General features: G+C 38.0%; 1 protein-coding gene across 6 annotated transcripts in view; it reads left to right on the plus strand.

Moving 5' to 3' along the window:
- Window positions 1-15,443, plus strand: part of SAMD3 (sterile alpha motif domain containing 3) — a 56,732-nt gene extending 41,289 nt beyond the window's left edge. For all 6 annotated transcript variants that reach the window (XM_059177570.1, XM_059177571.1, XM_059177569.1 and 3 more), the window contains 4 exons: window positions 8,466-8,666; window positions 13,739-13,910; window positions 14,637-14,719; window positions 14,949-15,443. In XM_059177570.1, the coding sequence (XP_059033553.1) occupies window positions 8,466-8,666; window positions 13,739-13,910; window positions 14,637-14,719; window positions 14,949-15,233 (741 nt within the window). In that variant the 3' untranslated portion in view covers window positions 15,234-15,443. The remainder of the gene's footprint in view (window positions 1-8,465; window positions 8,667-13,738; window positions 13,911-14,636; window positions 14,720-14,948) is intronic.
- The last annotated feature ends 1,039 nt before the right edge of the window (window positions 15,444-16,482 follow it).

Here is a 16,482-nt window from a genome sequence, read left to right on the forward strand (position 1 = left end):
TCACTTCAACATTCAGTCATTTTGAAAAATTGTTAATGAGGTGTTTTATTTTTATTTTTATTTTTTGGTATACTAAGTCTTTGAAAGTCCGCATTTTCAAAGCCTACATCTCAGTTGGGACTAGCCACAGTTCAGTGTCCAGTTGCCTCCTGTGGCCACCAGACTAGGTGACTCCAAGAAACACTGACACTCTCTTGGAGATACTGTAGTTGGCTGGGACCATGACCAGTTATCTGTTGAGGATGTTCAGAGCTCCAGACCCTGAATCTTAGATTCAGGACCTTTCCATCTGGCCTTTAAAGTTGATTTTTAAGGATATACATATAAGAATTATTAAATTGACACAGCTAGACACCTTCTTTGTAAACTTATTCAGATTGTAGGATGCCAAGCAACATTGTGTTCAATAAAAAAAGTCCGGGTGAGTTTTTATTCATCTCTGTGTGGGAATTAGTTATAACTATTTTGAACCATGCTGTGTCTTACTCTATCAAAAGCAGTCTCAATTTTCTGTTCAAATCTCACTTAGAGTGTCCTCCTTATTTCTCTTTCTCTCTCTTTTTTTTAAGATTTTATTTATTTATTTGACAGGAAGAGATCACAAGTAGGCAGAGAGGCAGGCAGAGAGAGAGAGAGGGAAGCAGGCTTTCTGCTGAGCAGAGAGCCTGATGCGGGGCTCGATCCCAGGACCCTAAGATCATGACCTGAGCCGAAGGCAGAGGCTTTAACCCACTGAGCCACCCAGGCACCTTGTCCTCCTTATTTCTGTTCAGCCGTGGGCTTAGATGACTGTGCTCTCTGCTACTCTACCCAGATCCCCCAGAGCTGCAGGGCATGGTGCTGTAGGAGCCGAGGGCCCACTCTCTGTTACCAGCACTCCTGTGGTCAAGGAGGTGTGGCCTAAGCTCATTACCCATTTTGGATCCAACTGAAATTAATGTTCTCGTTCATTTATTCTGATTCGTTTGAAGTCACAGATCCTACAGATGACTCCTACACTGCCCTTCATCGTGTCTATTCGTTGGGATTCCTTGGCTAGGTGTGATCTGTTCCCTGCTTCACGGTTTCTTCTTTCCATTACTTCTTGAGCACGGTTCCCTCCTCCACCCCCACCCCCGCCCCACCATCTTTACTGCCGAGACAGACATGTAGCAGCCAACTCTGCTGCTGCTCTGTAAGATTCAGGCTTCTCTCATCCCCTGGTTCCCTCTTGTCAATGTGTATTGCTAAGGAAACCAGCCTGTGGGAACAAGGCCATCCATTGTTTTGGAGAAGTCAGGGTTACACTAAGACCGGAAGCCCTGCACCTGGCCATCTCCATGCTTGAGAAAGTCACTTCCCCTTTGAAAGTCTCAAATTGCTCATCAGTAAAGTGAGAAGCATAGGCCAGACATTGTCCAAGTTCCTTCTGGCTCTAACGATACATGAATCATTAAAAGGTGAGAATTTGAAATTCTGAAGCAGCCTGCTATTCCTTTGAATACAGTACTTCAATCTAAGATAGGATTTTCTGACATTATGTTGGTCCAATCAGGTAGAAGCTTTCCAGAAACTCTGCTTTCTATGACATATCATGAATTGGGTGGGGGTGTTAGGGGAAGCCATTCTTTATGTGTATACTTATCTATAAATGTCAATAGTACCAATTTTAGAACTCCCACTACAGTACAATAAAATGAAAGCTGTTTATAATTACAAACATTCCCTTTTCTTTTTAAAAATTAAGATTTTCCTTTTTATTGAAAAACTACTCATTATATACATTTGAGACTTACAGAAGAATTCTATATGTATAATTTATAAGACAAAGGAAGCACCATGAGCCTCACATTCAGCTTTAAAATCGGAACACTGTCCATACCTTTCAGCCTGCCCATGTTTCACTGCCCTGTACTCTGAATTTTAGTTTTCTCATTCACCTGTTTGAAACATATGAATTTGCCACATGTGTGAGGTGACTTATTTAGTTTTGCTTGTTTTTGCGGCTCATGTGATGATACACAGTATGTCATCGATGACTTTTTTTCTCACTCAATATATTGACTCTGGGATTCATTCAGGCTCAGTTCAGTTGTGTTATTCATTCATTTTTATATTGGCTTAAAATCTACTGTGACAGGAAAACAGAGTTTATTTGGATATTCTTTTATTGGCAGACATTTGCCTGGTTTCCAGTTTTTGCCTCTGTGAGCTATGCTGCTGTGATCGTTCCTTTTTTGTATATATCTTGGTGTATATGTGCAAGATCTTTCCAAGGGTGTATGTGTAGGAGTGGAATTGCTGGCACATATTCAACTGTATTAGACAATGCCAATTGTTCTCCTGGTCGCTACAGACATTTAAACTCACTGAACTGAGTTTAAACTGCCACACCCCCAAGTAAGATACCATTTTGATCAGATATCAAGATAACTCCCTCCCACCTCAAGTAAGATACCGATAGGTTGGGAATAAAATGTTACTTGTTCCTATTTTCATTTTAATCACTTATGAGCTTTATCATCTTTCATATTTATGAAATACTCAAGTTTTCCTCTCTGTAAAATGCCCAGTCATGTCTTTTACCTATTTTTCTGAGGTTGCCCCTTTTTCTTATTTACTTGTAAGAATTCTTTATATATTCTGTATTCTACTCCACCAGTTTTATCATTGTAAGTATCTTCTAGTTCGTGCCTTGCCTTTTGAATTTCTTTATGAAAGCTGTTGACTGAAAGTTTGTAATTTCAATGTAGTTAGATTTATTAGTCATTTCTCTTATGACTAGTACTTTTAGGAACCCCTCTCCTACCTTGAAATGATAAGAATTATTTTTATATATATATTTAAATTTAAAGTTCTGCCTTAACATTTAAGTACTTAAGCCATGTGTAATTTACTTTTGTATAAGGTGTGTGGTATAGATCTGTTTTCTTCTTTCCCATATGGCTAGACAGTTTTCTGTACCTTTTATAAAACAGTCCTCTTTCCCAGGCATTTGTGTTGTCATCTCTGTTCTTTCCAGAGATCTGTGCCTAGAAGCTCCGCCATGTTGCCCTAGTAATGTCATCTATCCCCGCATCTTATCTATTCCCTATTTACATATTACATAATTGTAAACATCTTGATAGTATAGTTTCCAGTCTCTATCACTAACTAATGGTTATTTTTTTAAGAGTGCCTTGGTTATTCTGGGCTTTTTAATCTTTCATGTGAATTTCAGAATCATCTTGTTGAATTCTTAAAACATTAATTTTTGGTTTTTGAATAGATTTTAGATTTTGATAAAAATATTATTGAAGATTTTGATAAAAATATTATTGAATCTAGATCTCCATTTGAAGGAAGGCGATACTTCCTTACAATACTGAGTTTTTCTAACAGTGAATATGGTAGATCTATTAATTTGTCTCATTAGTATTTTCTAATAATTTTATAATTTTCTCCATAAAGGACATACATATCTATTATTAGTTGTATTCCCAGGTGCTTTTTACTTTTTGTTGCAACTGTAAAAAATTACATATTCTGTTTGTTAACAAATTTTTAATATTTATCTTACATTCAGTTGTTTGTAAAACTCTCTCCCTAACTCTAATAAATTATATGTACATCATTTTGAGTTTTCTCTTAAATAATCAGATCACATCAACTATGAAAGAGGACAGTTCGTTTCTATCTTTCCAATATCCATGCGCCTTTTGTTTCTCTTTCTTATCTTAGTACTCTGGGTAGGATCTCTAGTAAAAGGCTGAATAAGAGTAAAGCAGAGCAGCATTGTCTTGTTTCTGATTTTAAGGAAAATTCTTTTAAAATTTCAACATTAAAAATGTTAGTTCTAAGTTTCTGGTAGATAACTTTATAAGTTTCAAAAATTCCTCTTTTTATTTTGATGAACATTTTTTCCTTTAATTTTAAAGGGATGTTGAATTTTATACATATTTTTTCAAGTTGAATTTTATACATATTTTTTCTTGCATTATTTCAAATGTGGTCATTTAAAAAACACTTTGGTTAATGCAGTATATGGTATTTACACATATTTAGATAATCCAGGTTAATTACAGAACTGTTCATATGTCAAAATTCTCAAAACTTATGTATTTTTGTTTCTATCACAATGACCTTAAAATTCACATTTCAGGGGTGCCTGCGTGGCTCAGTCCGTTGAGCGTCCAACTCTTGATTTTGGCTTAGGTCATGAAATTGGGGTCGTGGAATCAAGTCCTGCATTGGGCTCCCAAGTTCAGCAGGGAGTCTGTTTCCCTTTCTCTCTCTGTTTTTCCCTCTCTGCCTATTTCCTCTGCTCATGCTCTCTAAAATAAAGAATCTTTAAAAAAAAATTCAGATTTCAATATGAAAGGTATGTGAAATGTAATGGGTAAATCAATCATATTTCCCTTTATTTACTATAGCTCCTTTAGTAATGTCAGACCATTGTTGCATTTCTGGGATAAGCTTAAGTTAGTTGTTCTTTGTTCTCAATATTTATAATTTTGTTCATGAATGAGATTGACTTGTAATTTTCCTCTTAAAGTGTTCTTTCAGGTTTGGGGAGTCTTAGAATAGGTTGGAATCCTTCATAGAATTCCTTTTCCCCCCCACCTTCCTGACCCCGACTTCCTTATACAATTTGCATAAATTTGGAACACTCTGTTTTGAAAGTTTAGTAGAATTTGTCTATAAAACTTCCAGGACTTGGCATATTCCTTGTGGAAAAGCTTTATTTTCTATTTATATTTATGTAAGATTATAGGGTTTTATTAGTCTCTTGGTAAGTTATCCTTTTCTAGAGATTTGATCACTTGGTCTGTCTTGCTAGTCATCCTACGTTCATAGAAAGTGGATCTACTTGAAGCTCTCTTATGTTCTTGAAAAGCCCTTATGTAGGAACATTTTAGGCCTATTTTTTTTTTCATTTTTTATAAATGACATCTGCTCATATTCTGGTCAACTAAACAGTTTGCCAACTTGTTAACTCAAGTGCAGTTCTGCTGAGTATCCCCTGCACAAATTTTTCTTTCTTTCCTTCTTCTTTCTTTTTCTCTTTCTTTCTTTCTTGTGGCAGGAGAAAGTTTGTTGTTTGTTTATTTATTGTTTTAAAATATTTTATTTACTTTTTAATTTTTTTAAAGACTTTATTTACTTATTTGAGAAAAAGGGAAAGCACAAGTAGGGTGAGAGACAGAAGGAGCAGCAGACTCCCCACTGAGCAGGAAGCCTGACATGGGACTCAATCACAGGACTCCAGGATCATGACCTGAGCTGAATGAAGCCAGATACCCAACTGACTGAGCCACCCAGGTGCCCCTTAAATATTTTACTTAAATTCTAGTTAGTTAACATACAGTGCAATATTAGTTTCAGGAGTAGAATTCATTGATTCCTCACTTACATACAACAGCCAGTGCTCCTCCTAAGTGCCCTCCTTAATACCATCACCCATCTAGCCCATCCTCCACCCACCTCCTCCCATCAACCCTCAGTTTGTCTCCACCTTTAAGAGTCTCTTTTATGGTTTGCCTCTCTCTCTTCTTTTCCCCCTCCCATATGTTCATCTGTTTCTTAAATTTCACATGAGTGAAATAATATAGTATTTGTTGTTCTGTGGATGACTTATTTCACTTAACATGACACACTCTAGCTCCACTCGTGTCTTTGCAGATGGTAAGATTTTCAAAAACTTTTTTTTTAACTGAGTAATATTCACATATATATTCCCATTTATATTTATATATACACAGACACATGGACACACACACACACCACCACCACCACATCATCTTTAACCATTCATTTGTCAATGGATATTTGGGCTCTTTCCATAGTCTGGCTATTGTTGATAATGCTGCTGTAAACAACATTGTGCATATATCTCTTCGAATCTGTATTTTTGTATCCTTTAGATAAATACCTGGTGGTGCAATTGCTACATTGTAGGGTAGCTCTATTTTTAACTTTTTGGGACACCTCCATACTGTTCTCCAGAGTGGCTGCATCAGTTTGCATTCCCACCAACAGTTAAGAGGGTTCCCCTTTTCTCCAAATTCTCACCAACACCTGTTTTTTCTAGTGGTGTTAATTTTGGCCATTCTGACAGGTGTGAGGTAGCATTTCATCCTGGTTTCGATTTGTATTTCCTTGATGATGAGTGAGGTTGAGCATCTTTTTATGTGTCTGTTAGCCATTTGGATGTCTTCTTTGGAAAAGTTTCTATTCATGTCTTCTGCCCATTTCTTAACTGGGTTATTTGTTTTTGGGATGTTGAGTTTGGTAAGTTCTTTATAGATTTTGGATACTAGCCCTTAATGATATGTCATTTGCAAATATCTTCTCCCACTGCATAAGCTGCCTTTTAGTTTTGTTGTTTCCTTCACGGTGCAGAAATTTTTATTTTGATGAAATACCAATAGTTCACTTTTGCTTGTGTTTTCCCTTGATTCCAGGGACATGTCTAGTAAGAAGTTGGTATGACAGAGGTCAAAGTTGCTATGGAAGGTCATAAGCTACCTATGTTGTCCTCTTGGATTTTGATAGTTTCCTGTATCATGTTTAGGTCTTTGACCCATTTTTGAATTGTTTTTGTGTATGGTGTAAGAAGGTGGTCCAGTTTCTTTCTTCTGCATCTTTTTTTTTTTTTTAAAGATTTTATTTATTTATTTGACAGAGAGAGATCACAGTAGGAGAGAGGAAGGGAAGAGATCACAGAGAGAGAGGAAGGGAAGCAGGCCCCCTGCTGAGCAGAGAGCCCGATGTGGGACTCGATCCCAGGACCCTGAGATCATGACCTGAGCCGAAGGCAGCGGCTTAACCCACTGAGCCACCCAGGCGCCCCTTTCTTCTGCATCTTGCTGTCTAGTTTTCCCAACACCCATTTTTTGAAGGACTGTTTTGTTGTTGTTGTTGTTGTTTTTCCCATTGGATATTCTTTCCCACTTTGTCAAAGATTAGTAGACTATGTACTTGTGGGTCCATTTCTGGGATTTCTATTCTGTTCCATTTACCTGTTTGTCTGTTTTTGTGCCAGTACTATACTGTCTTGATGACTACAACTTTGTAATATAGCTTGAAGTCCAGAATCATGATGCCTCCAGTTCTGCTTTTCTTTTTTAGGATTGTGTAAGCTATTCAGGGTCTTACAGATTTTAGGATTATTTGTTCTAGTTCTGTGAAAAATGCTGGTGGTATTTTGATAAGGATTGCATTAAATGTGTAGATCACTTTGGGTAGTACAAACATTTTATTTATTTATTTATAATACTTTATTTATTTATTTGAGAGAGAATGAGTAAGAGAGCATGAGAGAGGAGAAGATCAGAGGGAGAAGCAGACTCCCCAAGGACCTGGGAGCCCGATGCAGAACTCGATCCTGGAAGTCCGGGATCATGACTTGAGCCGAAGGCAGTTGCTCAACCAACTGAGCCACTTAAGCACCCTTGGATAGTACAAACATTTTAACAATGTTAGTTCTTCCAACCTATGAGCATGGACTGTTTTTCCATTTCTCTGTCTCGTCCCCAATTTCCTTTATACGTGTTCTAAGGTTTCAGAGCACAGAACTTTTACCTCTTTGATTAAGTTTATTCCTAGGTATCTTATTGTTCTTGGTGCAGTTGTGAATGGTATCGATTCCCTGATTTCTTTTTCTGCTGCTTCATTATCAGTATATAGAAATGCAACAGATTACTGTATGTTGATTTTATATCCTGCAACTTTGTTGAATTCATATATTAGTTTTAGCAATATTTTGGTGGAGTCTTTCAGATTTTCTGCATAGAGTATCATGTCATCTGCAAATAGTGAAAGTTTTTAATTCTTCTTTGACAGTTTGGATGTTTTTTATTTCTTTTTGTTTTCTGATTGCTCCTCAACAAAGTTTTCTAGAAACACTTGCTTTTTTGGCTACTCAAACTGATCATCTTGGATTTTTAATATGCTAGGTATTTCCTAGTCATCCACCCCACCCAATGTACTCAAATTTATAGTAAATATAATTGATGGTTTGATGATTTAGTGTTACAAAATACCCACTGTTATTATTTTGAATTTGGATTTTATGGCATAGTAGTGCAGTTATAAAAAGGCATTTAAAAAGGAAAAATACAAACAGTAGCAATAACAAAACCTTAATTTAAAACCTCTTTATCTCTTTTAATATTTAAATGAGCAGAAATAAAAAACATTCCTGTTAAGTGTGAACCTTGTAGATAATCTAGGTTTCTACTAAAAGGGTATGTAGAATATGAAGTAACTCTTACATCTTTTAAGAGAACAGACTGTAAGTAATGATAGTAAGTAATGAACTATCTGATTTGCTAAAGACTATCCATTTGTTACCCACAGTCAAGGCTAAGTGTAATCACACGTGGTAACCCTCACCTTAGGAGTCCATTACAAGTGCAATAACAGACTATGATTCAAGTTCTCACGAAGTGTTAAACTGCCACTTGAAAGATGAAACATATTGATATTTCGAAAATATTTTGCAGGAAGAAACTGTTTGCTTAGATTCTGAGACAGATGAACATATTAACTGGTTCCAGCAGGAATATATGAAAACAGAAAAGAACTGGAAAGAAATTGATAAGAGGATGAGTCAGACTTTGGAAATAAGAAGAAAGTTGATTGGCAGCAGAACACCTCTGAAGGACGTTCTTAAAATGTTTCCTTTCCTGAAGTGCCCTTATCAGGTATCTTTATTTGCTTATAATATTCTCTAATTTTAATGTCCAAATGGATTTTTTTCTTTTCTTTTGGAGTATAACAGCACTATGTAGCAAATGGTGGGTGTGAATCTCAGTAGGGTGTGTAGACTCCACAGGCTGTAACTGGGACCATTTGGTAAGAATTTCTGGAAGCATATTCTAATAACATACACTGTCTGCCTTCAGATTTAAAGATTTCCCTGTCATTGAACATACTGGGGAGGCTGGACGGACCACTACTTAGGGGTGTTTTGACGGTGTGAAACATTTTCCCTTTGCATACATTTAGACAATCAAGATAGTTTACTAAGGAACTGTTAGTCTGCAGCATTACTCAAAATCTATTTCCTTTATGATCCCAAATAACTTTATAAAGTGGAATATATGAAATTTAACAAATAAATCAAGTACCCTTCCATTTAGTTTACTTACAGGGGCCTTTAAATGGTCCTATCACAATCTTAGTGTAATGTTAGCTGAGTATATAATGAAAGATTCATTGAAGTTTTTACCTGGGAACACATTTCATGGAAGAATTCTGTGGGCGCAATCAACTGTTTTGAAAATAAGAGTTATCCATGTTATTTTTCCTCCACAAAATGAAAAAGAACTTGCCTGCATATTTTATTTTCATAATCATGCCTATAGCAAACATCTGAGTGCTTACTACATAGGGGGTGTATTTTCGGTGCTCTACACAGATTATTTTATCTGTTTGTCTCTCAGCAACACTACCTTAGTTATTGGTTGTTTTCTCTCCATCTTTGGGTTGCTACCAAGAGTAATAGCCAGGAGGCTTTGGCTATTTCAAGAGTACAGTCAAACAGACAGCCCATAAACCCCATAAGTGTAAGGAGCATATTTTAAACATGTTAGTAGTTCTCCAAGTGCCTTGCAGAATATTGTGCGTGCAATACAAATGAAATATTGATTTTTTTTTTTTTTTTTGGAATGCTGAATGAGTTAGTGAATGGTTGGTGTCTTTGTCTGGACTGCTATAACAAAAATATCATGGACTGGGTGGTTTATAAACAACAGAAATTTATTTCTCAATAGCTCTGGGGTTGGGGTAGTCCAAGATCAAGACACTGGCGGGTTTGGTGTCTGACAGTCTGCTTTCTGGTTCATGAACGGCACTCTCTAGCTCTCATTTCACCTGGCTAATAGCAGCATAGCTATCTGGAAACTCTTTTACAAAGGCAGGAATCCCATTTGTGAAGGTTCCACCCTCATAACCCGTCCCCTCTCAAAGGCCCCATGTCTTCATTCCATCACATTGAGCATTAGGTTTAACATATGAATTCTGGGGGGACATAAGCATTCAGCCCACAGCAGTTGGTGAGACTGTCTGGACACCGACGCTGCAGCCTTAGGAGGTCTTCGTGGGCTTGTGGCCTGCACAGGTTTAGTGATTCAAAGAGATAAGCTATGGTTCAGCAGCCTTTCAAAGAATGATAGAATGAATCTGAGTCGGGGGCGGAGCAGGTTTTAGACCCAAGACTGGGTGTCTCGTGCTTTGTCTTAGGTCTCTTTTTTTCCCATTCCCTCAGGCATTTCACTCTTTATATCCAAAATATGGATTGGGATATGGTTTTTGTAATGACTGTGTTACTGAATGAATAAAGTTGTCTATCTGTTGTTTTAAACAAAAGAGTTGAACGTTTCCGCTTTCTTTAGGAAGTGCCTGTCTAGGCCTTAGCCAGCCAGCTGGTATTCACAATATTTAGAAAACCCTTGTTGTGCTTTCTAAAATAAAAGCAAGCTCAACCTAACTTACAAACACCCAGCTAACAACCAATTCCTAGAGCAGGACAGCTGTCCCTGCTCCAAACTACTCCCACCACTTGTTGCTACTATCATTGTGAAGCCCTGTGAGCCTAGGGAGCTTGTGCGCACAGGTGTGGCAGAAGAGAAGCAGCCAGCATGGGACATTGGACTGGAGAATTTACATGGATCCTTCGTCACCACCTGCATTCATCACCCTCCTCCCCTCAAAACACATTCTTTGAACAGAAAATCAGAATGAAATTTAGGAACAAAGATTTTAGCCCTAAGTATACTCATAGCTACAGAGGTGCTATTGCTCTATAATTTCTCACAGAACAAAGCCAGGATATATACCTTTGCATAGGTGTACATGTGTGCAAGCACACACACACACACACACAAAATCAAAATCTGTATCTGTTCATATATCCATATAGCCATGAGGTTGCATTTATACCTTCAAGTCCAACCCAAAACAGAGGGCTTATTCTAATTGACTCCTTTTCCATACATTCTGACTCACTTTAACAGCACCCATTGGCACCCATTATCCTCAATGTATTTACTTATTTGTGTCACCTTCCTCAAACCTCATACAGCCAAACTCCTGGTCATGAATGATCAGCCACAGAAAAGCTCCTTTCTCCACACTCCATGTTTTGTCTCACAGGTTACTAATCTCCCATCCAAGTACTAACCAGGCCCGACCCTGCTTAGCTTCCGAGATCAGACGAGATCGGGCGCGTTCAGGGTGGTATGGCCGTAGACTCACAGGTTACTAATCTTAATCCTCTTTTTTTTTCTTGTTATTCAGAATAATTTCTATTGCTCTATCTTCAAGTTCATGAAACTTTTCTGTTTCCCACATGCATTTTCCTATTTGGTGATGTTTTCATTTCAGTAAATGTTATTTTTGAATTGAATTTCAATTTGATTTTTTACATATATAAGTATATATCCCATTTCTCTGTTGAGATGCCCCACAGTGATGATACATGGAATTCACTGGACTTACCGTGTTCCCCACTATCCTCGATTAGTGGTCCACAGAAGGTTGCCTAATAAGAGAGCCACCATGCCTTTATGAGAATGTGCATTCCAGTTTTCTGATAACTACTTTTGGACCTAGTCTTTGGGCAACTGATGATCTACCAAAATGTTCAAGAAATGATGAGACCCCATGGGTAGTATGTAACTCTTCTTTACAGAGTTTTAGGGAAAGAGATGAGTACTTTGATTCCTACCAGTGTGAGTGATGATGAATTGTCTTATAAAGCCACCCTTAAAAAAAAAAAAAGTGGGGTGGGGCACCTGGGTGGCTCAGTGTCAAATAAATAAATAAAAATCTTTAAAAAAAAAGTGGAGAGAAAGGCAAGGGAAACAAAGGCAAAAATGAACTATTGGGACTTCATCAAGATAAAAAGGTTTTGCACAGCAAAGGAAAGTTGACAAAACCAAAAAACAACTGACAGAATGAGAGATCTTTGCAAATGACATATCAGATAAAGGGCTAGTATCCAAAATCTACAAAGAACTTACCAAACTCAAGACCCAAGGAATAAATAATCCAATGAAGAAATGGGCAGAAGACATGAACAGACATTTCTCCAAAGATGTACAAAGGGCCAATAGACACATGAATAAGTGCTCCATATCACTCAGCATCAGGGAAATAAAAATAAAAGCCACAGTGAAAGACCACCTCACTAGTCAGAATGACTAAAATTAACAAGTCAGGAAATGACAGATTTTGGCAAGGATGTGGAGAAAGGGGAACCCTCTTAGACTGTTGATGGGAATGCATGCTGGTGCAGCCACTCTGGAAAACAGTAAGGAGTTTCCTCAAAAAGTTGAAAATAGAGTTATTCTATGACCCAGCAATTGCACTACTGGGTATTTACCCCAAAGATACAAATGTAGTGATCTGAAGGGGTACGTGCACCCCAGTGTTTATAGTAGCAATGTCCACGAAAGCCAAACAATGGAAAGAGCCCAGATGTCCACCGAGAGATGAACAGATAAAGATGTGGTATATACACACACACACATATACACAGGAATATTATGCAGCCATTAAAAATGAAATCTTGCCATTTGCAATGACATGGATGGAACTAGAGGGGATAATGCTTAGCGAAATAAGTCAGTCAGTGAAAGACAATTATCACATGATTTCACTGATATGTGGAATTTAAGAAACAAAACAGGATCACTGGGGAAGAAAGGAAAAATAAAACAAGATGAAAACAGAGAAGGAGACAAACCATAAGAGACTCTTAATCATAGGAAACAAACTGAGGGTTTTTGGAAGGAAGGGGCGTGGGGGGATGGGGTAACTGGTGATGGACATTAGGAGGGCATGTGACGTAATGAACACTGGGTGTAAGACTGATGAATCACAGACCTGTACCACTGAAACCAATAATACATTATATGTAATTAATTGAATTTAACATTTAAAAATGTTTAATTAAAAAAACAGTGGGGAGGCTCCAGTGTGGTGGAATTCTTGGACGGGGAGAAATTGGGCAGTGGCAGGAAAAGGTGGTTTTGAGTAAAGGGGTTCCCATACATGTAAACTGGTTTTGCTTTTACTTTGTAATCATATTGCCTATACCTGTTTCTCATCACTTACTTTTGTCTCTAAAGCTCTCCTCTTTCGAACACTATGGTTAGGTATTTTTAAAATTTTGCTTCCTGGGCGCCTGGGTGGCTCAGTGGGTTAAGCTGCTGCCTTCGGCTCAGGTCATGATCTCAGGGTCCTGGGATCGAGTCCTGCATCGGGCTCTCTGCTCGGCAGGGAGCCTGCTTCCCTCTCTCTCTCTCTCTGCCTGCCTCTCCATCTACTTGTGATTTCTCTCTCTGTCAAATAAATAAATAAATAAATCTTTAAAAAAAAAATTTTGCTTCCTAAGATCTAACAGTTTTCTTATTTTGCTCTTGTTGCACACCACCTAAAGAAATACAAGGTCCTAGAATCTTAGCTGGAAGCCGAATAGCCAAAATACACATATATCGTTGAACCCTCATTTAGTTGAGTCTGTGCAAAGTTTTAATTCTATGGGTATAGAAGTTTGCTATGTCCATTATTTATCTTATTTATCCTATTCATTTCAGATTTTCTTCCCCTCCTCTGTCTTTTTAAATCTTTACTCCTCCACTAAAGCTACTCAGATACCTTGTATATATTTTAAACTAGCATTCAAAGCTTAATATAAGCCTAAAGAGTTATTTACTCCTTACATTCTATACATTAGCTTTTCTTGTGACCTTTTTCTTCTTTTTCCTAGATGTTCAGAGAATTCCAACTTCTTACGAGAACAGATATTTATAAGAAAATAAAGCACATTTTGGAATCCTATTCAGAAAATATACTGACTTCTTTTTCAGTGATGGACAATCCAATCAATATTGCATTGCAAGAAAAAATGAAACAGCACACAGATGAAGAAATGTTGAAACGTTAGTAAACTTGGGTCTCGGGCAATCTGGTCTCAGTTACCTGGATAATTTGGGATAATTAGAAAAGCTCTGTTTTAGAAATAAGTAATTCAGTGAAACAACATGCAGGATGAAAAAAATTCTCAAATAGGGCAAGTTGAGGTACAGAATTGAAAGTACACTTGAGGGGCACCTGGGTGGCTCAGTGGGTTAAGCTGCTGCCTTCAGCTCGGGTCATGATCTCAGGGTCCTGGAATCGAGCCCCGCATCAGGCTCTCTGCTCAGCAGGGAGCCTGCTTCTCTCTCTCTCTCTCTCTCTGCCTGCCTCTCTGCCTACTTGTGATCTCTCTCTGTCAAATAAATAGATAAATTAAGTGAAATCTTAAAAAAAAAAAAAAAAGAAAGTATACTTGATCCTGTAAAATTATATTTAGGGGAACTAGTTAGCTGTTAGTGTCATAATACACATCATGAGGTAAAGCATGCTAAAATCTTCCTGGCTGATGGACAGAGAGTACAGGGCTCTTATCTTCTGGCCATGACTTGGAGGGCAGAACATGAGATCCGGTTTTTATTAGATGGCAGTGTTGGTTAAATAGTTGTGAAACACTGATGCAATAAAGCTGGTTTATTCTCTGTAGAAGGAAATGACTAAACAAACAAAAATCCATGTTTAAAAACTGGCTTTTGCTTATAGTTGGCAAAACCTTATTTTCACTTGGACTTTAAGCACATTTGTTTTGGCAGATCTGAAGATGACAGCCACATGTTTGCTTCTACCAGATGTTTTTGGGGATGATCCCAGCCTTTTTGTCATTGTGAATGAGAAGGTATGCAGTATGTCAGTGATCACTGGGTTTGACGTTTCACATCTTCATATGATAATTTATTTGAAAACAGGGTGGTGGTCTCTTTTGAAGTACGGTTTCATCATATTTACAAATATGCTGCACTACGACAAGTTCATTTACTGTAATATCATGGTTAAATTGAGGCACATTTTATTATTTAGCTATTATCCACATCACAGAGTGTTGAGTCTATTATCTATTATTTCAGGTGCAAGTTTCCACACCCGTGTTAGAAGTCAAGAACCCTTTCAATGTCGATGTCTGCGAATTTTCTTTGTATTTAGAAAAAGAGAAGCTCACAAAGGTAGATGACTGTATTACGGCCTTGGCTGCCCTCATTGCTGCCTTCCATGTATTTGGAGTTGAGTGTCCAAGAAGACTGTCCCAAACCCTCAACTTCCTAGAGACGCTGATTTTTGATATGCACAGTCCGGGTTTTCCTTCTATGAAAGAAAAGGAAAAGGAAGTAGGATTTCAACATCCAGTCACTTAATGGCATGCCAAATATTGCATCAGAATTAATCTCTGGGACATCTAAAATTTTATTAAAAAAAATTGTTTTGACTTAGCATTATAGTAGAGGTAGGTATTAGAAAACTGTCTTGTCTCAAAGATGCAAATGAATTTCAGTACCTTCTATCTTTATGCTTAGATACTGAAAATTCTTTGTGAAGTTCTGTAATAAAATACTATGTTAAAGAGCTGTTGGAGTTCTAAGAAATTCAATGATCCAAGCTACACTTTTTTAAAAAAAATAGTTATTTTTTTTTTTTTTGAGCGACAGTGCACACATATACAAGTAGGAGGGGCAGAGGGAGAAGGAAAAATAATCTCAAGCCGACTCCGCACTGAGTATGGAGCCCAATGCAGGGCTTGATCTCATCACCCTGAGATCCCAAGCTGAGCCAAAATCTAGAGAGGGGCGCTTAACTGACTGTGTTACCTAGGTGCCCCAAGAGCTACACTTTCTAGGGTGCTTTAGCTTTAGAAAGACCCTCCACTTCAGATAACTCAAGTCCTTTGATAAGGGTAATCACACCTCACACTTGGCCCAATATGTGCACCCTCGGAAGACTCGATACCCAGGAGCTATACATTTGTGTCCTGTGGGCTGCCTCTTTGGTCTGAATATGGCTTGGAAACATTTTGGTCTTGAACATTTTAAGAAGATGCACATACTCCCCAGTTCTTTTTCCTCCAGCTGACCTGCCTGATCCCAGGCATTTTGGTTTCCTTCAATCACATTTGTTGAGAACAAAGGCTGCTTCATTCCTGAGGTCTCCTCACTGCTAGCTAATCTCACTGGCCCAGGTTTTGATCTCCTGTGACTGTGTAGTCTTCCACTGCTTCCCTCCCTTGACACACAGTGATGGCCCCGTTCTTGTCTCATATCATTCAACTTTTCCCTGGCTTTGACGTCAGGTGTTGGTGTGAGCCCTGGCTGCTGTTCGGATTTGTTAGATCTGTAATATGGACCTGGTTTTCCCCTCCCAGAGCCTTCTGGGCACCAGTTTCTAGCGTTTGGCTTGGCCCCTTCCTAGACTTGCTCTGTTGCCTATCTCTGAAGTCCAGGTCCTGATGGCCTCATCCACCCAGCTCAGAATCCCATGCTGTCATTCCATTTGTTCTGTTCCTAAAGACGGTACATAAGGAGTCCTTAGGTTTCACAAGACTCAGTGCACTCTTTTCAAGTATTTTATAAGGATACATGACAACATTACAGTTTTGAGGTGCTCCTTGAT

This window comes from Mustela lutreola, chromosome 6 (assembly GCF_030435805.1).
Source record: "Mustela lutreola isolate mMusLut2 chromosome 6, mMusLut2.pri, whole genome shotgun sequence".
In the NCBI taxonomy this organism is placed as follows: Eukaryota; Metazoa; Chordata; class Mammalia; order Carnivora; family Mustelidae; genus Mustela; species Mustela lutreola.